The sequence below is a fragment of the Myripristis murdjan genome, chromosome 3 (assembly GCF_902150065.1).
Source record: "Myripristis murdjan chromosome 3, fMyrMur1.1, whole genome shotgun sequence".
Taxonomy (NCBI): Eukaryota; Metazoa; Chordata; class Actinopteri; order Holocentriformes; family Holocentridae; genus Myripristis; species Myripristis murdjan.
Window position 1 is genome coordinate 46,227,305 of NC_043982.1, and position 23,235 is coordinate 46,250,539.

At 43.3% G+C, this 23,235-nt stretch overlaps 1 protein-coding gene across 1 annotated transcript; it reads right to left on the minus strand.

Annotated features, from left to right (window-relative positions):
- Positions 1 to 2,571: 2,571 nt before the first annotated feature.
- On the minus strand, positions 2,572 to 23,066 carry LOC115356941 (annexin A2-like). Its single transcript, XM_030048255.1, has 13 exons — positions 23,022 to 23,066; positions 18,444 to 18,504; positions 15,359 to 15,452; positions 10,943 to 11,037; positions 10,706 to 10,819; positions 10,349 to 10,439; positions 9,858 to 9,937; positions 8,927 to 8,986; positions 8,402 to 8,495; positions 6,917 to 7,012; positions 6,088 to 6,146; positions 4,188 to 4,310; positions 2,572 to 2,873 (listed from the first exon to the last, which is right to left on the minus strand). Exons 2-13 carry the CDS (start codon positions 18,492 to 18,494, stop codon positions 2,814 to 2,816), a joined length of 1,017 nt encoding a protein of 338 aa, XP_029904115.1. The 5' UTR covers positions 18,495 to 18,504; positions 23,022 to 23,066; the 3' UTR covers positions 2,572 to 2,813.
- Between the last annotated feature and the right edge of the window lie 169 nt (positions 23,067 to 23,235).

Below are 23,235 nucleotides of genomic sequence, written 5' to 3' on the forward strand. Positions count from 1 at the left end.
GGAGACATAGACAAATAAAAGAAAAGCAGAATAATAGATAAATAAGTAAAGTAAAACTGCCCCCCTCCCCCAATCCCTCCACATCCACCAGCACACACGCACACATACACACACACATAAACGCACACAGACATTCACACACTCAAACATACGTACATATGCATATACATAGGCACAACAATTAAGCAAATGCAAGTCGATAGAGATGGGTTTTGAGATTTTTTTTTTTTTGTCATTTATTGTCATACCAGCTCACATTAGTGGTACATGTTAGTGGTACAAAATTAGGACTCAGGTCCCAGTATAAGCCTAAATAAATAAATAAAGCAAGTTAAAAAAAAATAAAATTAAATGTAAATATGAAATATGTAAGTATAAATAGTATATATAAATTATAAACTATATGTATAATATAAACAGTACGTATAAACTATAAACAGCATATGTAAATAAATACAAACAGCCTATATAAATGTAAACAGTATATATATAATATAAAGTGTGTATGGATGCTGTGCTGTGTGCATGAGGTCATCTGGAACAACTCACCATGTTTCTGTCCTGAATAAACCTGCATGTGCTGGTTCGGGTCATAAATGACACACACACCCCCACACACACACACACACACACACAGAACTACGTGCTCTGTTAAAACGTGGACTGGGGAGGTACACAGGCGGTGCCTCCGTGTTTCCCTTCTCCCAGTAAAAAGAGAAAAAGGGTTTTGAATTGTTTTTATTTTGTATTTTTGATTGTTAAATTTTGTATTTTGTATTTATTTTGTATTTTTGATTGTTAAATTATTGTGTCTTCTTTTGGACATCTTATTATTTTATTTTTAAAGATGATTTTTACTGTTCACCTCAGGCAGTGTCAAATCAGCTTCCTTGTCTGATCCTTTATGTTCTGCTTGCTGTCGCTTTCTTTCCTGTCATTTTATAAATTGTGAATTTTGTGTTGTTTGTTTTCCATGTGGAGTCCAGGGAGACGAGTGACCCCCCCTGGACCCGAATTCACAGCAAATCAGTTTTCATTTTTAAATATTTAATGAAAAGTTAAACAAGTGTTTCTTTTTCCATTTCCCATCAGCTTTCCTCTGCTTCCAGTCCGACTCCTCATCAGTGTCATCACTTCTGCTGAATGAAGCTCCTCTTTGTTCTCTCTCTCTCTCTCTCTCTCTCTCTCTCTCTCTCTCTCTCTCTCTCTCTCTTCCTGTTGAACATCCCTCCTTCCTGGGAGACCGACCAAACTAAACAGCAGAAACCTATCGAAGCTGCTTCTGCTGCCGTGGAAATGCAAATGACTGTAGCCGGAGGTTAAATTAACATTTTTAATTAAAAAATTAGCGGCAAACAAACAATGCAAAACATACGAACGATTAAAAGAATCTAAACAAGACGAAGAGACGGGCCTCACATCCACCACGGGAAAAAAAACAAAAAAAAAACCAAAATAAACCCAAAAACATCTTTTATGAGACTTCCAGAGGAATCAATTATCAAATGTGAATCAGCTGGAGAGAAGTGATGCACAAACACACTGCAGGGACCGAACACAGCCCATCGCCTGTCAATCATCATCAGCACGACGAGCCACCGAGACGCAGGAAAACAGCCTGTATGCCCAACTTTTTAATTAATTTACACATTTTTTATTTTAGATTTTTTACCCATCTTTGTTATTTGCAGAATAGAGTTCACTGCCTTTAAAATGAACCACGTCAGTCACAATGTACCACATCAGACTGACACCAGCTGTGTGGAGGAAACATGAACTGGGGCTTTTTCTGCAAAAATATCCATCCATCCATCTATCTATCTGTCTATCTATCTATCTATCTATCTATATTCATGTATAGATATAGATAGATAGATAGATAGATAGATAGATAGATAGATAGATACTTTATTCATCCCGAAGGAAATTCACAGTTTTCAGCAGTCTCCACAGAGTACAAGATTAAGTAAATCAAAAATAAAGAATAATAAAAAATAAAGAATAATAAAAAAAATAAAGAATATAAAAAATAAAGAATAAAAGATGACACTCGAGATCTAAAGATCTATATACTATATCTATATCTATATACAGATAGATATATTTGATGCATTTTGGTTTTATTAATTTATGATGATTATGTTGCCTAAAGATGCTCTCCCTTTTAACCCAGTGTCACCGTCCTGAGGTTCTCAAACTGCGGTCCCGGGGCCTCCGGAGGCCCTGAAACAGGTTCCAGGCCCAATAACACCAGACAGAGCTGCTTTTCTCTGTGACTGACCTTCAGAGCCTCAGCAGGAGTGAACAGACCCCGCCTGCCTCCCCTCTGCTCTCACTTCATCTGATTTTTCTTTATGATTCTTATTTTGTTTCCCGGCCGTCGCTCTGCCTCCGCCTCAGGAAACCTCCTCCTGCTCCTCTGGGGTTCTCCTGGTGGCGGCGAGCGCTCCGTGAAGCTCTGCCGCCCTCTGGTGGCCAAACAGTCAAACAGCAAATGAACACAGGACAGCAGAGTGAGTGAAAACTCTTGACTTTACTTCAAAAAAACACCAACCATCGTCCAGAGGTCATGTTGCTGCACACGCAGAAACGCCTCAGCACAAATGATTTGATTCAGATCAAACATGAATAAACCTCGACTGTCTTTGTGGGACAGTTTTCACGTTTCATTTTTCACAGAAAGATCACAAACTGTTTTTAGGGAATAAAAACCAAAGATGGAGGAACAGCAGCCGCCCACGGCCCGAGCAACACGCCGGCCGAGGAGCACAGCACACCCAGCGGCATTCTGGGAAACGCAGTCCAGGCGGGGTTCAGTCGTCTCCTGCACACAGACTGAGCAGAGCCTTCTGGTAGTCTCCTTTAGTGTGCTCCTGAGGGGAGGAAGGGCCAGCATCATCATCACCATCATCACCATCACCATCATCATCAGCAGCATGAGAAGTAGAAGAAGAAGAAGAAGAAGAAGAAGAAGATGAAGGAGGAGGAGGAGGAGGAGGACAACAAAAGAGCTCTGGTCTGCTGGTCACAGTTTCAGTTTCAGCCTTAATTCTAATAAAATAACTTCTGTGTAAAATAACTTCTTTTAATATTTATAATTTCATTAAAGCTCTATTCAGGTCCTGTGTGTCTTTTTCATTTATTAATTAATTCAATGTTTGTTTGTTTGTTTGTTTGTTTGTCTGTGACAGTCAGGCAGCCTCATCAGACCGAGCTGACGACCCATCCCATAATAATCCGATAATCTGACATCACCGCATACCCCACATCCCATAATAATCTGATAATCTGGCATCACCGCATACCCCACATCCTGTAATAATCTAATAATCTGTTGCTTAACTATAATGACTTTAATTGTAATTATCTTCTTTTTTATTGTATGGATTTTCTTATTTTCTTAAAAGTTTGTTTCTTTTCCCTTGTTTGTTCTCATGCTCCTTGTCTTCATGTAAAGCCCTCTGAGCTGCTGTGTGTGTGTGTGTGACCTCTGCTGCAGACATGAAGCTGCCCCGCCTTGGTGCTCTGCTCAGACATTAACATCAAGTTTCTGCTGCGTCACCATGAGCATCTTGTCCCACACACTGTCAGTACGGCTGTTGTTGCTAAGCAACGCAGTACACACACACTCATATGTGTGTGTCTTGGCAGCGACGGCGCCGACTGTAGGACTTTTGTTTTCCCTTCAGTTTCCCTCCGAGTTAGAGAAGCCTCTGCCCTGAGCAGCGTACAGCACAAACAGGAAGTGACATCACATTCAGCAGGTGAGAGCCCCGCCCCGCCCGCGGGTGAGAGCCCCGCCCCCTCACCTGCTGCTGACCGGCTCTCAGCTGATGTACGGGCTGGTACATGCTAAACTAGCAGGTGGCTAACGTTAGCACTGTGATTCTAATAATAATAATAATAATAATAATAATAATAAATTTTATTTAAAGGCGCCTTTCTTGGCACTCAAGGTCGCCGTACAGGACACATTTAAAAAACATCAGGACATATTTAAAAAAAAAAAAAAAAAAAAAAAACAGCAGCAATAAAAATAAAGAATAAAACACCAGAAAGAGGCAGAGAAATGAACATCAGGTGAGGTAAGCAGTGTTGAACAGATTCTGCTCTTCTTTTCAACAGCTTGTTAAACTTAAACACACACGCACACACACGCACACACACACACACACACACACACTCACAGTGATGGTGTGGTACAGCGACCTCCCGTGCTGCCTCTTGAACTCGGAGCGGATCTTCATGAGGTCGACTTCACAGCGGGAGACGATGATCCTGGTCACCACCTTCTCTTTGGCTCCTTTACTCTGAAAACACGACACGCTCGTCACTGCCAGGACTGTGTTTGTTTGTTTACCAGTGATTGAAGCATTTAGTCCATAAGGAAGTCATCAGGATGAAGCATGGAAGCACCTGAGCATCTCACTGAACTCACATCACGTGACTCAGTCTGTCTTACATTTACCAGCTTTTAGATTCACCTTCATGACTTTGGTCTTTATTTAAAATGAAGGCCTGCATGTCTGTATATGCTTATGCTTATGCTTTACATATCCGCAACTGTCTGTGCCCAGTGTGTGCGCTGCCATACTACTCCAGCATTTCCACTGCTGTTTAAATTAATACTTCTGTTTAAATTGTTCATATTTCTATTTTTTTTTTTTATAATCCTTGTTTATAGTGTTTATATTGCTTACTGCTATTTATCATGTGTATACTGTATACTTCTTCTAAATTTGCACATTGACCTACCTCTATGCACATTTTATACACCCATGCACACGGTTTTTTCTGTTTTTTTTTTTTTTTTTTTTTTTTTTTGCACATTGCTTTTTGCACACTGGGTTGTACTTAGATCTTATTCTTTATTTTTTATCTTTTTTTTATTGATTTATTTAATCTGTAATCTGTGGATACTGCTGAAAAACTGCGAATTTCCTGTGGGATGAATAAAGTATCTATCTATCTATCTATCTATCTATCTATCTATCTATCTATCTATCTATCTATCTATCTATCTACATGTTGTACATATGTTGTGTCCACAAATGTCTGTGCCCCTGCATCAGTCTGTGTGCTGCCAGCCTTACCTGATGCTTGTCCGTCTGCACACATGTTGCTCATGTTCATATGGTCAATGTGCTTGTTGTGTTAATGTGCTGCTATGTTTTATGTACCTTTTCTTTCATTTTTTTTAACTTTGTTTTTAACTAATTAACTAATCTGCATGCTTTTGTGCTTTTTAACTTGGCTTCTCTTCTTCTAGATCTTGCCTATGTAACATCACGGCCCAGGGACTACAGTTGAAAATTAGCTTTGGCTAACACTGACACATTTACAGCTGTTGCAGATGTTAATTAATGTGTACTGTCCCTGTTCAAATAAAGTCTAAAATAAATTTAAAAAAATAAGGTGGAGGCAGCACACAGCCTGCTCAGGCCGCGTGCTGCAGGTCAGCGTCTGAAATCAACAGAACATTGGTTTTTCTGGTCTTAGTGAAAGTCTTTCCCTGTTTTTCAGCGGTGTGTTTTTACTTTTGGAAACAAAGTTGGATAAGTGTGTGTGTGTGTGTGTGTGTGTGTGTGTGTGTGTGTGTGTGTGTGTTAGTAAGATGTCTGAAACATCACTGAGGACAGATCACCGTCATCTGATCTGGATCTGGATCCATCATTCAGACAGTTTCTGTTTTCTGTTTTTTAGCTCTCGGTTTGAAAAGAAATTTCCAAACGCTCTCCTCCTGCTCTGAAACGCTGCGTGGCAGGAGCGCTCGCCGCAGTTCGGATGATGTAACTCCACTTTAACCACTTAATGAGAATCAGCGGTGATGTTTCCCTGAGCTCGGCCTGCGTGCCGGGCGCAGGGGAACCCGCCCGGTTCTACGGTTCTAAAAGTCTGAGCTCACAGGAAACAGGAGCCTCGGCTGAAGGGAACATGCTTTCATTTTTGAGGGAAAACACATTCGGAAAATATGTGTAAGCTGCATGTTTTTGTGGTTGCTCATGTTTTCAGTGGCTCAGTAAGTTCCCAGTGTGATGATGATGATGATGATGATGATGATGTGATGAAGGTGCTGCGTTTGTTTACCTTCATGGCGTCGCTGAGTCTGTTGGCGAAGTACAGCTGCTTGTTTTCGAAGCACTCCACTGCGGAGGGAGAGGACAGACCGGGGTTTAGTTAACCTGGACTTCCTGCTCTGTCTCCGCCACTTCCTGTCCCGAGCGGCTCGGGGACCCTCGCCCCGTTACAGACAGAACCTTCCAGAAACTCTGAGCAAACAGCCGCGCCTCTGTTAACCCTCTCAAACCAGCAAATTCACCTGATTTCCCTCAAAAACATGAAGGAATAAAGTGACTTGCAAAGGAGCAAACAAATTACTGGAGCATTAGAAAACTGTATTTATAATTATTGAACTTATATATATTTAAAGGTCATATTGATGCTGGACAAGCATTTGGACCCGTCTCACTCTCAGCAACATTCACTTCACAGCAGATTCAGAAGAACATTTCCTGACATAGAAATGGTCGTCATTTCCCTGCCAGGCTTTATTTCTATTTTTTTTTTCTTTGTAATTTTATGGTATTTTTTCTGGCAATGTAATTTGAAATAAATAGTCATTAATAATTATAAATATTTTTTATAATTATAATAATTTTCTCTGCTAATTTTGAGGTTTTTTTCCTGTCATTTCTTGCTCTTTGCCTTTTTTGTTGTGCTGAAGAAACAAATCAAGAGAAGAGCGTCTGTCCACCGCTTTGGTTTCTGCTGCAGGTCGGGTTACAGAAGTCAGCTCGGCGTTACCGTGGCAACGGCACACACAAAAACAGTCCCTATGATTGGGATGGGAATGAGCGTTCAGTTCCATTCAGCCTCTCTGATCAATAATCAATATGAACAGATTAAAGTTGAGTACCCAGAGTGAGGAAGGACTTCTCCAGGTCTCCCTTCACCTCCTTCCTGATGCTCTCCTTCATGTCGTACGGACTGTAGCTCTTATATCTGTCAAACACTGCAACACACACACACACACACACACACAAATGAGTTTAAGGGGGCAGTCCGTACAGAATTTACACAGGATATATCTGCATGGCTTGATCAACACCAGACTGACAGCATGACTCAGCGATTTCTGCCTATCAGAGCAGAACTTTCCAGAACGTTCCAGTCACAGTTTCCATGAGAGCATCTGTGTTCCCAGGGTCCTACGTTCTCCACTTCAGTGTGCTGTGAACACACATTAACCCCCCGAATACAGAGCTGGGGAACATCTTTCTCAGGTTCTCATGTGCCATTTAGAGCTGGGGAACTTAGAACCACAGGAACATAGAACCACAGGAACATATAGAACATAGGACACTGGGAACACAGGACCCTGGAAACACAGGACCCTGGAAACATAGAACCCTAGGAATATAGGACCCTGGGAACATAGGACCCTGGGAACATAGAACCACAGGAACATAGAACCACAGGAACATATAGAATATAGGACACTGGGAACACAGGACCCTGGAAACACAGGACCCTGGAAACATAGAACCCTAGGAATATAGGACCCTGGGAACATAGGACCCTGGGAACATAGAACCCTAGGAACATAGGACCCTGGGAACACAGGACCCTGGAAACACAGGAGCCTGGGAACATAGAACCCTAGAAACATAGGACCCTGGGAACATAGAAGCCTAGAAACACAGGGCCCTGGGAACATAGGACCCTGGGAACATAGGACCCTGGGAACATAGGACCGTGGGAACAGAAGACCCTAGGAACACAGGACCCTGGGAACACGGGACCCTGGGAACATAGGACCCTGGGAACATAGGGCCCTGGGAACAGAGGACCCTAGGAACACAGGACCCTGGGAACACGGGACCCTGGGAACACAGGAATGACGTTGTTTCCAGACGCTGTTCTTGGCCACACTGTTTCTTCTCTGAGATTTTCCGACCTCCCTCTGCTGCTCAGCTTTTTGGGGCCCAAACTAAAGAACCTTCCTGACGTGCAGATCCCAGCTTAACGGATTGGTACACATCAAATCACTTTTTCACAAAAGAAGATTTCCAAAGCAAGGTGAAAAAAATATCTGAGCCAGATTAAAGCCAGGTGGCAACAGCGACTAGCAGTTTGTCTCCTCGTTACATGAAGTTTCCAGGGGGGATGAACTCAAAGACATTAAGCTTGGCGAGATGAGAGACATGGCAACGGTTGCTAGGTAACAAACTGATAAAAGCTGATACCCGATGCTGGATTGAGTGTTCAGGATTTCCTAACCTGAGATAAGACGAGGTAATGAGACAGGATTCCCATAGCTAGCTGGGATTTGCTTCTGGAATACCAAATTGTGAAAAATAAGGTCAGAGTTAAGACAGGAAGTTCGGTTGCTGCAGTTCACCTTTCTGCAGGTGGGGGACGCTCCTCTGGGACATGATGGAGATCCAGGTGGCGACGTCAGTCCCCTTCCTCTTCACCCCGGCCTCGTACAGAGCCTGAGGAGGAAAAGCACTGAGAGTCAGTCTCGTCTGGCATGTTGTCATGAAAAGCTTCTTCACGCTGGACGTTACGAGATGTTCACTGTGAGCTTCAGGACACAGAGGACCCTGCACATTCACTGTGACGCTGACACAGATCTGTTTTCATTTTGAACCCGACACCAGATGTTGGACACCATTTTCTCCTCTGGACCTCCAGTGGTTCAGTTCCTATGGGTAGCATTTGCTGTTAGCTTAGCATAAAGACTAGAAGCCTATGGGAGTTGTTAGCCTGGCTCTGTCAAAGTGATAAAATCAACCTCACAGCAGCTCTGAGGTGGAAATGGTGTCCAACATCTGGTCTCAGTCTGGAGATGTCGGGAAAAGGGGATTTTGCCCAAACTGTTGGAATATTCCTTTAACACAGACGTGTGGACGGTTTGCCTCACCCTGGCGTCCTCGTCGATCTTCTCGTAGTCCACCACGTTAGACGGCTCGTCTCTCTTGGTCTGTGCGTCAGACGAGATAATAAAAATATTAAACAAGTCCATGCAGAGAAATGAAAAATAATGTTGTTATTTTGTTCTGTAAAGGTTTTAGTCAAACAGCAGCAGAGGAACCAGGCAGCGCTCCAATCTTTAATTTAATGAGCGAGCGTGAACGTCATCACAGAACATGAACCTCTGTTACGCCTGTTCCACCAACAAAGAACCGCCTCCGTTCTGGTTCCTGCACCAAATTTTGAATGGTTCTCTGCATTTCCACCAAATATAGATTCCTGGTTCCTGAATGGAAAACTTGGCTCTCAGCTGGAACCAGAATGTGTATTATTCTGCAAGGAACGATGAAGACGACGACCAAGAAACTTTGTGGTTCTGGTTAAAAAAGTTTCTGCCAACAGTAAACAGAGATTCGGCACAGCTGCGAAAACGTCTGCTGATAAAAACATTTGACATGTTAGTCGTCCGGCTCACGCTCAGGCAGAGAACGTTTACTCGTGTTGAGCAGCGATCCACCGGTTCCACCACAAAAACTCAACAAGCTGACCCGCCAGCTAGACAGCCACTGATAATACTCACTAAAGTGAGGAAAACATTATTGTTAAGTTTAGGGTTTGGGTCAGTTTTTCACCCCCTGAACACGACAAAACAGTGTTGTTATTTACAGGACCACTAGAGGGCGCTTCACTTTAAAACGTAACCACAGCTCATAGTAACCTGCTGCACAAACAAAATATTGGGTCGTTTTTTACTGAACAGTCTCCAAAAACTGGTGGAAATGCAGGCCAGTTCCTTAGTTTGCACGCTGGTTCCATCCATCGTGAACCGAACCAGTTTGAGAAGCAGAAGTGGTGTAACTGGGTGGGTGAGGTGGACCCACCTGGACCAGAGACAGCAGGAGCTTGGCGAAGTTTCCGGAAGTGTCTCCTGCCACGTCTTTCTCCAGCTCCTTCTTGAACACTGCAGGCGGCAGGGTGAGCATGGTTAATCTGATGTTGTAGTGTTTATTACACAATTCTTTTTATGACTTTTTTGAATCTCATCCCTGACAGGAAGCCCATAAAAAAACTCAACTAAACTAAAACCAAGCATTTTAACAAAATAAGAATGAAACTAAACCTTTTCAATCAACAAAATTTAGCCGAACTTTGGAGCGATATTTAGCCGCCTTGCCAATCATGCATGACACGACTGGAACCAACAGATTCTTCAGGTCATCTAGTTTCATAATGATACCAATACTCATTAAAATAATTAAAAAAAGAATCCCAATACTGAATCAATTAGATTTTCCCCATGCCTAATCACACCCTTGGCTTGTAACTCCACTGGTGTCTCGTCTTGGACCAAGTGCCTTCTCATCAGACTTACTCTCTTTGTAAACCTTCTTGATCTCCAGCAGCTCCTCGCTGCTCCGGGAGCACACGATCTCGATGAGGCTCTCCTCGTCTGTTCCCAAACCCTGCAGAGGAAACACACACCGCCGCCGGGCCGGTTAGACTCACACTCAGCACGGCTCGCAGCGTCACAAATCTGAATTCCTGAGATTAAAGTTAAAAATTTATGAGCAAAAACTTTATCACGCATCATGAATCCTGCATTGCTAAACAAATGCTGTCTGATAAGAAAAAAAAGTCCTGTGACGACGTGATGTTGCTGTGAATGGTGATGATGATGATGATGATGATGATGATGATGATGATGATGATGATGACGGTGTTTCCTCACCTTCATGGAGGCTTTGAGCTCAGCAGCGTCGTACTGCGCCGTGCTCTTCATCAGACCCAGGGTCACCGTCTCCAGAGAGCCGGACAGCGCCCCCTTCAGGGCTGTGATCATATCCTGCACACACACACACACACACACACACACACACACACACACACACACACACACATTGAGAACACGGCGTGTGAGGTGGAAGCTCTCGTCTGAGCGCCAAGCGGGCGGGTCGTGGTGAATCACCTTCTTGGCAAGCCGCTCGTACTCGAAGGCGATCTCCCTGCGCTGCTCGTAGCTCCGCCGGGTCAGGATGTCGATGATCGTCTGTTCATCGACGCCTGAAACACAGAAACATCCCGGCTCTCAGCTGGACTCAGGCTTCAGAGGGAGGGAGGGAAGGAAGGAAGGAAGGGAAGGAAGGGAAGAAGGAAGGAAAAAAGGAAGGAAAGAAGGGAGGAAGGAAGGAAGGAAGCTCTGGGGGTCTAGAAAATAATCGACAAATTAATCGATAATGACTCGTTCGTTGCAGCTCTAGATGTCAGTTTTATTCCCTGTGAGTCCCTCCTCTCTCTCACGTCTTTTTTAGATTTCACTTCCTCACAGTCACATTGTCTGGGTCCTGGAGCTGACAGGAAGTTACCTCAGAATCAGAATCAGAATCAGTATTCTGATTCTGATTATTGATCCCCAGGGGGAAATTACTTTTTGTTACAATAACAACTCCCACTCAAAGTGTAAAGTAAAAAGAGCAAATAGTCAAGAAAAATAAAGAAAGGAATATAAATATAAATATAAATATAAATATATATAGAATAAAAAGAAAGAAAAAATATATGTACAAGTGCAAACATGGACAGGAGTTATTGCGCTATAGGTTATATACCTGTGTAGGTGTTAAGAAGGGCTGCTAAAATATTGCTTATTGGCATCCATGTCAGCCTTGGAAAACCCTCATTAAACCCTGTTCCTCTGAATTATATAGTTTTTAAAATGTGAAAGACTCTAAATTAAAATCATGTTATTTATGTCTTGAGTAAAGCAACATCATATCATGGGATGGCATCTAAACAGCACGCCACTTTTAACATCATTTCACATTCTCTTTACGCATTTTTTGCTTTTCGAATGTCATTTAATAATGTGTGCATACACACACAGACCACAGTCCCAAAGGTTGCAGTAAGGTCACCTTTAACGTCCCAAACTGCGTGGGTGAGGTCAGGAAAAGGTCGTGGTTTGGGTTAAAGCTCTTTGGTCATGTGGGAAAGTCCTGTCTGTTGTTGAACCTCCTTACGCTGAGCCTCTCGCTCCGTGTTCTACGTCACTTTCTTCCTTTACGCACCAAGTGACGGTGGAAAATGTGTCTCAGTTTTTGCGATTGCAGAGCATTGTTGAAACTCAGTGACACCCATCGAGTTTCACATCAAAATTCATTTTTCAGAAAGGTCATTTTTGGCGTGGACTTGGGTGTAGTTGCCTAAAAACTGTCTGTGGCTGTGCTGAACTTCCTCCTCCTCCTCCTCCTCAGTGTGATGGCGGGTGGTTGTGATGGCGAGCGGCGAGCGGTGGCGGCGGCGGTGGCGGCGTACAGATGTGTGGTTTCTCAGCGCCGCATCAGAGCTGTGATGCTGTGACCTGAAGCTGCTCACATCACAGGAACTTCCTGGCAGCAGCCGCACCGACACTACAGAGGACACACACATCCTGCCTTCAAAATAAAAGCTCGTAACCTCGGTGTGAACAGTGTGTCCCAGCAGGCTGGTGGCTGAGGCGGCAGGGCGGCAGGAGGAGGTTCCCAGCCCAGCCTGTAGGTGGGGCTGTGTGGCTCCCGGCCTCTGAGCCACCAGCAGCTTCTCTGTCGCTTCCATCAAACCTCGACGGTGGAAAATCATGGTGTGCCAGAGTCTGGGTGGTTTGGCCGGCGGCTCGGCGGCTCACACAGGAAACTGAGTCACAGCGAGACCATGTTTCCACTCAGAAAGTGGAAGAACAGTCAGAAACACAGAGACACTGCAGGCTGGGGGCTCTCAGCTCGGGTCTGCTCAGCGGCTCCTCGGCAGAGCTTTCACACACGTCTGGAGCAGAAAAGCGTTTTTTCCAAACAAACGGCGCAGCTCCGTGTGAAGCGGCTGGTGAAACATCTGAGTGTGATCGTCTGAAGTCGGAGTGCTGGCTCTCGGCTGCACACAGAAGATCTGCTCCGAGAGTTTGGATCATAACCACAACTTTAACGAAGCTAAAACTAAATGATGAATACGGCAGCGCCAAATTAAAAGCAGGCGCTGCACTGAGAGGGAGACGCTTTGACTGCTGACATGGACCCACAATCACTGATCTGATGATTAAATATAGAATTTAAATCATTATCAGGATTGCTTGTATTTTCTTTTTTTTTTTTACTAATTTAATTTAACCTGTTTCTTCTTTTAAAAAGTCAAATTAAAGTATGGTTATTTTCACTCTGTTAGGGTTATTTTTATTTATTTATTTATTTATTTTTAAATATTTTTGAAAGACATAGAGGGAATTTTGTCCAAACGATGAAATAAAACATTTAACTGGAGGCCAGAGGCTCATGGGCTGCCGTGGATTAAAAACAACACGTGGCCTGTTAAAGTTAACACATTAACATGTGGGATTAATTTAAAGATCTTAACACTTTTTTTTTTAATTAATGCAATATTCAACTCTGAACCATTTTTGAGTCTGAACCCGGCATTTTCATTTTAAATGTGTGGTTAAAGATTCCCCTGTGATTCATGTGATTACAGAAAGATAAAATGTACTGCCATGATCACTTGTTGTGTTAAAGGTAAAACAGATGTGTGTGTGTGTGTGTGTGTGTGTGTGTGTGTGTGTGTGTTTTTAAGGCTGTCCGCTCACTTCGAAATATTTGTTGCTGCCTATCACTTACTTAGTGAACCTCTCAATAAGAACAAGTACATTCCCAGAAAGCTGGAAAACAGCAATCATTACCCCGATTTACAAGTCGGGAGACAAGGACATGGCGAGTAATTATAGGCCTATTGCCATTCTCCCTATAGTCTCAAAAGTCCTAGAAAAGATTGTTGCCACACAACTGATGGAACATTTGGAGACCAGCCAACTGCTTCATACACAGCAATTTGGATTTAGGCCTAAATACTCCACAGAAATAGCTAATTGCTATCTTATTGAGAGGATCAAGGGTCTGTTGGTCAGGGGACATGTCGTGGGGACAGTGTTCCTGGACCTTAAAAAGGCTTTTGACACTGTCGACCACAGTATCCTCCTGGCCAAGCTAAAACGTTTCAGAATGTCTATAGATACAATTCAGTGGTTTAAATCATATCTGGAGGAAAGACAACAATGTGTCAAGGTAAATGGGGAGAAATCCCAACTTCTCACCAACAACATGGGAGTACCACAGGGGTCCATACTTGGACCACTGTTGTTCACTATGTACATTAATGACCTGCCGCTAAGCTGTCCAGGTATGAGCTGCCAGATGTATGCTGATGATACTGTCATCTATGCATCTGCTAAAACAGCTAGCAAAGCAGCTGACCACCTGACGCAAGCACTTGAGAAAGTCACTAACTGGCTTGAGTTGTCTCATTTAACCCTGAACGTCAAGAAAACTGTTTCTATGTGTATTTCTACCCGCAATAAGCCTGTGAACGATCTGTTTGAGGTGAAGATTAGAAATGAAATACTTACTGAGGTGAATGAGGTCAAATACTTGGGGATTATATTAGATAAGAACTTAAAATTTGATAAACAAGCACAATACATCTGCAAGAAGGTTAAACCAAACCTCAACTGTTTTCGTTTTATCCGAAGAGACCTGTCATGCAAAGCAGCTCAACTTTACATGCATGCTATGATTCTCTCTCATTTGTCATACTGTATCACGTCATGGTCACAAGCTTCTCAAATCATTTTGAAACCTGTAGTAGCAATATATAAGCAAGCAATAAAAATTATGGATCAAAAACCAATGAGATGGCACCACTGTGGCATCCTGAGAAAACACAACCTTCTTGCATTTGAAAACTTCATAATTTACATCAATATCAGATTGGTTTTTCAATGTCTTTATAATTATGTATCACCCCTGTTTTCTGCACTGATAAAAAGACGTCAGAGCTCAAGCCAAATAAATACACGGGCCTCCTATAATGGTGACTGCATTGTTCCTAGGTGTACAACATCATTTGGACAGTCTGCCTTCTCAGTAAAAGGCGTTAACCTATGGAACACTCTACCCACTCACCTGAAACTGGAGACTGATACAAATGCTTTTAACAGAGGACTAAAAGCATGGTTAAAAGCAAAACAACAATGTTCACACGTATAAATATTAGACTTAGTTTATTATTGTTACTAATATCACTGTTGCGAACATGAATTCTGTTTTTATTATTGCTGATCATATGCTCTGTGTGTTTTAGAAAAGCCGCCTATGGACTGGTGTTGAAAATTAGCACGTGTGCTATAATCACCCAAGCAAAGCATCTGGTCTGTCCACTGCGACAGTGTCAATGTATTTGTGATGTCCATATCAAATAAAAACAACAATAAACAATAAACTTCGTCTGCGTTTGTTTAAACGTTCGTTAGCGCCAAATTAAGCGCTGACTCAGACCCTCCCAGAGCAGGAGGCTTGTTCTCTCTCACCCTTCGTCTTGATGGCCGTCTCGATCCTGGCAGCGTCTTTGGCCGGGTCGAAGTCTCGAACTGCCACCACCGTGGGGAATTTGGGCTCGCTCTCCTGCAGGAGAGGGGGGGTATAATTACATATCACACAACAGAGCGAAAGACTCTACACACTCGGCACAACACACCGCCTGGGATTCTCCTCCAGCTGCTCTCCTCTGAGCGGAAAACCTGACTTACAGCCAAACTCACAGCCCGCTGGGTGGACAGAGTTTTACTCAGAGACTCTAACCTGATGGACCTGTCTGTCTCTTCTTCTGTGGTGTTCAAACCAGTTATGAAGACGGGTCAGTCCTGACGGCCCAGCAGCATCCAGAGCCTTCAGGACTTCAGGGCAGATCTCATGCATCTCTGCTGAGCGTCCAGCTGTTTTCTCAGTCTGAGCTCCTAGCCTGCAGAGCTAATTCAGAGTCCAAGGGCCCTATCTTGTGCCACCCGCTACCCGCTGCCACCACCCGCTACCTGCAAATTGCGGATTTAGGAACTTCCGCTATCCCTAAACGGTATCTTGCGCCCTCGCTACCCACTATCCGTTATGCCGACTCCGTCATTTGCGCCTGGAGGTGTGTCCGTGGGCGTGTTTCATGCGCTATCCCTAAAGTTGCTATCTTGTGCACACACTTTAGGGAAAGCGGATAGCGGGTGGTCAGGACCAAAGTTTGGGCTGTTAGGAGAGCGCGCCCAGGCGGCTTCAATGCGCGCCCCGACGGAGCCTCGCCACGCACACGGTCGGACTGATACCGGGACGCCGCCGGAATGGACTGAGTATATTACTCATATAGACTGTTTAGAGGAAAGACTGTTTTAATTGGACACTTACGCCAGCACGTTTTATTGTTTTATCATAAGCCAGCAGCTGTGCTATATTTTTATTTTTAATATTTTATTTGCCCAATCTACCTTGTCAATAAATTAGTTTACACATAGTTCCACCTCTGCCTCTTGTGTGTGTGTGGTGTGACCCGGGGATTTTACTCAATCAGTACAACCTTGTGACACGTCCACTTGGACACATGTGGCTCCACCTCCCGAATTAACTCGCCTATAATATAATATATAATATGTATATAAAGCCACCTTGCTTTAGCCTCAGTAGAAGCCCTGAGAAAATCTACCTCCCTCTCTCCATCACGGGTTTAGGATTTAGGATTTAGGATAGCGCAGCCTGCCCTTAAAGGCAATGGCACCTGGCACACTGATTGGTTTAACTGGCGTAACGCCCAAAACACACCTATGCATAATATAGCGGGTAGCGCAGGTGTTTTGCGCAACTCTAAATCCACAAATAACGGGTTTAGGGACTTTGGCACAAGATAGGGCCCCAGGTCTCTGCTGCTGTTTGAGCGGTGGAAGACAGGCTGAGCTGCTCCGGGCGCCCGGGTCAAAAGGCTGGACTGAGTCTCTTCACTAATCCTGGGACTCCAGTGTCTTTTCTACTTTCTAAGCAGCTCAGTTGTCATTTCCCCGTCCAGCGCCCACCTCGTGGATCCGCCAATCCACCAGTATAATAACAGCCCACCAAGGTGGGACACACCTGGCTGTTAAAGGGGACGGGAGACGGCCTCTGATTGGTTCACTGCATGTTACGCCCAAAACACAGCCAGGATTCATGAGGAGACTCAGTCCAAGCCTTTAGAGCCAGGAGCCTGGAGCAGACAGACTTTAGTCCAGAGTTCAGACAGCAGCAGAGACCTGGAGCAGCTCTGCAGAGCAGCAGCTCAGAGCAGGAAAATGGTTGGCTCCTGCAGAAGCTTGAAGCCTGGAGACTCTGTGGTTCCACTGGGAGACTTAAACTCTGTCAGTGGACGTTTTTTTTTTTTTTTCTCTGCTGTTTAAACTGTTCATATTTCTATTTTTTATATATTCCTTGTTTATAGTGTATATATTGCTTGCTGCTATTTATCATCTGTTCATACTGTAAATTTGCACATTGCTCACATCTATGCACATTGTATACATCGATGCACACAGGTTTTTTTTGGTTTTTTGCAGTGGTGTAGTCTACGTGATACGCAGGTATACGCCATATACCCACTAGAAAAGGTCCCGAATTTCCGTATAACCACTTAAAAATGCGCAGAGATACGCATCAGTATGTCTTTTCACTTTCCCGTTCATAAAGTCGCCTTCTCTGTGTACGAAGCGGGCTCTTTTTGACCATATGGGCTTCCGTCAGGCGTGACATGAACCCTATGTAAACTACTAACGAAGCAGTGAAGTTGTATGGTGCTGCTACACTACAGCTGGAGCTAACGTTAACGTTTCAGAAAGTGCGCGTGTGTGTGCGTGCGCGCGCATGTGTTTGCGCATGCATGTGCGCGCGTGTATACCCACTAGAATAAACTAGACTACACCACTGGTTTTTTGCACATTGTTTTTTGCACATTGGGTACTTAGATCTTTAGATCTCGAGTGTCATCTTTTATTCTTTATTTTTTACATTCTTTATTTTTTATTATTCTTTATTTTTTATTTACTTAATCTTGTACTCTGTGGATACTGCTGAAAACTGTGAATTTCCTTCGGGATGAATAAAGTATCTATCTATCTATCTATCTATCTATCTATCTATCTATCTATCTATCTATCTATCTATCTGTCTGTGATAGCCGCTGATAGTCCACACCATGTTTGAACATGAGGCAGCTCTTCAGTGCACCTGGCACCAGAGCTCAATAGGCTAACGGTCGATTATTGATTGTTAATTTTAAGGGTGGAGCTGCTCCACACCTGCTGGTGGGTTGGATCAGAGGGTGAGGGACCCAGCAGACAGATAAAATGTCCCCAACACGCCCTGCTGTGATTCTGCACCTGGACTCTGGATGGAGAGACACCACACCTTTGTCTAATCACATGTGACTGATCTCTGCCTGCAGTAAAACACTGGACATCCCTCTGATACCTGCTGGCTGTAAAGATAGGACTGCAGTTTTACAGTCCTGAGAGACAGAGCAGAGCAATGAGCCACACAGCAGAGCTTCCCCTGTTAACACACAGAAACCCGGAGGAATGGATCCCAGTGAAGCGATCAGAGCTGAGCACTCACCCCTCCGTAGGTCAGGGTCAGCTGGCCCAGGAACTCAGCCACCAGCGCCATTGTGTAATATCTGGAAGAAGTTCACACAGAGACAACATTACAGCATTCCTGTGATATGAGTCGGGGCGTGGAGCCCAAAGAGATAACCTGCCTCCAAACAGTGTTACCGCGGCAACGCTGCCACGTACGCCGCAGGGTTTCACAACTGTGGGAAACCAAAGGGAACGAGCTGTGATGGGACGAGCAGCGTACGTGGAAACCGCTGGAAAACTGTGCTTTGCTTTAACTATCAGCTGTGGCTCAGTGAGAGGAGTTTTACAGTTTTATTATAGTGAGAGCAGATAAAAGCCAAGTCATGACAAACCACTTCACAAGAGTAATGTGGCCACAGTCACATCACCACAACAGAAAACCTTCACTGTCATACTGTCAAGGAGATCAGGCAGACATCAGGCACACATCCAGTGAATATGTTTATTGCACTAAAACTTTTGTGTCAGAGAAGTTAAATTACATCTGATCTGCTCTCAGAAAATGTGACCAATCCAACATGAGTCTGAAAAAAAAGGATGACATTTGTTGTAAAAGTCTCGCACTCTGCTGCACGCTTTATCACCTTTTCATTTTTCAGTGAGTAAATTATTTTATTGATCGAGCATCTTTCACTCAACAGTGGTGGTTCACAGTGCTTCACAGACAGAAAGAAAACTAGAACATTAGTAAGAAACAAACATTAAATTAAATTAAACAACGACACTATGAATAGATATATATACCAAGTAAATATGTTTTTGATGGTGCTTCAAACAAGACGGAGATCCAGGCGCTCTGAATGTCAGGAAACGTGACAACAAGGAAGGAAATATTAAAAAGGCTTTATTGTTGTGGTTGAATCACAAAAAAGCCGACATGTTTCCCCCGCTGGAGGTCTCGGTCTGGGCTTTGGAAAGCTTTTCCAAAGCTTTTCCAAAGCTTTTCCAAAGTCCTGCATTCAAAGCATTTCATGCCTTATGAAATTTGACAATTTGGCCTTTTAATTTGTAAGAAAGCGTCCACCTTTCAGCGTGTCCCGCTCCGTCTGCAGCCTCTCTGGACTAACAGGCTTTTTATGACTGCACCCAAACTGTATGTGGAGCACCGTCATCACCATCATCATCATCATCATCCTCACACGGGGGAGGGGGGGGCTGAGCGGAGCCACAGGAGTGTGTGAAGTGTGGGGTGTGTTTGATTTATGGGGCAGGACGTGCCAAAGGGAGTGTCTTCCCCAGGGGTGGGAACAGGAGGAGAACAAAGTATATATCATGCGCCCATGGGACTTTTATTTTTATATGTCTCATTTCTCTGGGGAATTCCCCTTATTTCTGTCAAAAATTATATATGAATAAATAAGTAAATAAATACACCACTACTCCAGCCGATGTCAATGCATTTTTTTATAGTGTTTTTTTTAAGTGCAGAGTCTTGTCTATAAAATATTTTAAAATAATATTAATAATAATAATAATAATAATAATGATAAATAAATAAAAATAATCATAATCACAGCCAATTACGTGTTAAAGAAAAAAAAAGATTAAAGTGAGGTTATTTCAATTTTGTAAAAAAAAAAAATTAAAAGAAGAGAATCTGCATGTTCTGACAAAAAAAAAAAAAATACTGTCCTTGCTGGCTGGTGTTTTTTTTTTTTTTTCATATATATATATATATATATATATATATATATATATATATATATATATATATATATATATATATATATATTGAAAAATAATAAAGTGTATTTAGGGAGAGAGGGTCACATAAAACTTTTCCAAATTAAAGAGAGAAATCTGCTTTGTTCCTCTGATGACCCTCGACCTCCTGCAGAACATTAACAGGAAACGTATGAGGGGTCGGTGTTTCATCACCTAGCAACAAGAGCTCCAAACAGTCATGAATCACACGCACACACACACACACTCACACACACACACACCCTGCGGCCCTGTGCTCGTGTTGGACAGGAAGTTGTTGTTTGTGCAGCAGGTTCTGCTCGAGGAGGATCTCCTGCGTTTCCTCTCCTCCCTCTGATGAAGGTCGACACACATTCAGGCCTCGTTAGGAAAAACGTCTTCCTGAACCTCCTCCTCCTCCTTCACTCTGACTCAGGAAAATCTGTATGTTGAAATTTTCCACCAAACTAGTATCTGCCACCCTCCTCTTCCTCTGCCACCCTCCTCTTCCTCATTTTCCCGTCCTTCATTTTTCAGCAGAAGGACAGAGGTTGTAGTTGAGAGATAACGTCCCATTTTCTCTGACTAGTTTTAATTATTATTATTTTTTTTATTATTATTTTTGGCAATAACACACCCACTGAGCTGCACACGTTTGCACAGTTTTTATTTTATTTATCTTTTTTTTTTCTTGATGATGAGCGCACACAGAACAGTGAAATATAATAATATCTGCAGTTTAGTGTTCAGCTGCAGAGGTATTTGATGAAACGTCATTAACTTATTACAAGACCGTGTTAGCTAACATTAGCCTAGCCGGGTAGACCTCAACTTTATGCAAATGAGGAGACGCCGCCGTGACGCCGCGATGCTCCCAGAATGCACTGCACAGCGGCTTACATAGAGAATGAATGGGAAGCCGTGTGACTCACAGAGCAGAGAGACAGTCCACCTCCTATGACTTCATCTGATATGACGGACATGAGCCACCACCCGCCTCCACACACACACACACACACACCAGCGGGGGAAGTGTACATATTGACTGAGCTAAAGATAAACTGTATTTAAGCGGTGCGGTGGTATTTTAATTGCTGCTGAGGTTTTCCCGGAGCTTCGTGTGGCTCTGTGCTGTAATCCAGGTGAAGAGATTTTTTTTTTTTCATGTTTTATCTGAGATGAAGGGTTCCACGCGGCCGTGAGAGCACGTCCAATGAAAAACAACAAGTCTCTCTGAGCCACCAAACTGCACTGCAAAAACTCAAAATCTTACCAAGATTATTTGTCTTATTTCAAGTCAAAAATGTGTTATTACTAGTCAAAATATCTCATTACACTTAAAATAAGACATGATCACCTCAGAAGTAACTTGTTTTTAGACAATTGTCTCTTGTTTCAAGTGAAAATTCACTTGAAACAAATGAAAATTTGCTTGTTTCATTGGCAAAATTTGTTTCTTGTTTCTAGCTAATTTTTACTTGTTTCAAGTGAATTTTCACTTGAAACAAGAGACAATTGTCTAAAAACAAGTTACTTCTGAGGTGATCATGTCTTATTTTAAGTGTAATGAGATATTTTGACTAGTAATAAGACATTTTTGACTTGAAATATGACAAATAGTCTTGGTAAGATTTTGAGTTTTTGCAGTGCTGCTCTTCCACTCAGAAATCTCATTTACCAGCAGCTCCCTTCATGCTGCTACATGATAATGATAACCATGGTAACAATGATGATGATGATGATGATGATGATAACAGTTTATAGTAGTTTGCATGCATAATGTACAAACTGCAGATTTTCACTGTTCACTGCTTGCTGGTTTTCAGATGATAAGTAAGTGATGTGTGGGAATCTCAGAGAATATAAGGGTTTTTTTGTAAATATATGCTAAACAGAGCAGAATGTGTGTGGGTCAGTGGGGCTCAATGCTCTAAACTGATCAGTCCATTTGATCCAGATATTGATCAGTAACTGGACTGTTCCTGTCCATATTTCTGCTGCAGACAGGATTATAAACTGAGATTATAATCCCTGGCTGTAAAATGCTGTGAGTTTGAGCAGATTAGCACTGGCATTGAGGCTCTGTGCTGCTGACTGGCTGCAGAACCACAGGAGAACCAATCATCTGCTTCCTAAATGTTCCACATGTCCTTCCTCTGAGCTCAGAGAAATGTGGATCTGCAGAGCTGAGCTTCTGACCGCTGTTCACTTGACTCTGTTTAAGCCCAGTTTTAGAGCCCTACAGCGCCCCCTGCAGGTGGAGACCGAGGGGTTTTCTTAAATATGAAACAGGAGCTCTGTGATGCTTCATGAAGAAAACAGAAAAATGACGTTGAGCTCTACTTTTTTCTTTGTGTATGAAAAGTCTGAGAGAGACGCTGCAGATCTGTGGCGGCTCCTCCTCCCTGCGAACACGACAGCAGCTAATTACAGGCCAGCTGCCAGTGTGTGTGTGAGTGTGTGTGAGTGTATGTGTGTGTGTGTGAGTGGGTATCCAGGGTAAACTTTACCCAGACACACCCGGCAACACCCAGCGAGCTCCTGTCCAGCACTTTGACTCTTAGAACTCAAAGATCTTCACTTCTGTAACGCTCCCATCCAAACTGTGATTTAGTGTGACTTCCCCTCCTTCATTCCCTCTTTCAGCTCTCTCTCTCTCTCTCTCTCTCTCTCTCTCTCTCTCTCTCTCTCTATTTCTCTATCTCTCTCTCGGGAAAAACAGTTTCTTTTTGGCTGTAAAAGTTTCTGCAGTCTTGATTTACACAGAATCAAACCTGCACATTTTTCAGTCATTCATTTACTTATTCTCTCAGAGCGCTGTGAATGAAGACATCACACACACACACACACACACACACACACACAGTCTTACCTTCAGAGCAGCAGTGAAGCAGCGGTGAGGCAGAGAGCAGCAGCAGCTCCGTTATGAAGCGGGACGGGGCAGGGTGTGGTGTTTAAATACCAACACACACACACACACACACACACACACACACACACCGCTCCTCCTCCTCCTCCTCCTCCTCTGTGTATCACTGGATGGTCACTGCATGACTCACTGCAACAGGCTTTTACACTGAAGGGCT

Coding starts and splice junctions, on each gene's coding strand:
- LOC115356941 (XM_030048255.1), bottom strand. CDS start 18,494: ATGGCGCTGGTGGCTGAGTTCCTGGGCCAGCTGACCCTGACCTACGGA. Junction 11,038..15,358: donor GACGGCCATCAAGACGAAGG/GTGAGAGAGAAC, acceptor TCTGTGTTTCAG/GCGTCGATGAACAGACGATC. Junction 7,013..8,401: donor CGTCCCCCACCTGCAGAAAG/GTGAACTGCAGC, acceptor TGTGTGTTGCAG/TGTTTGACAGATATAAGAGC.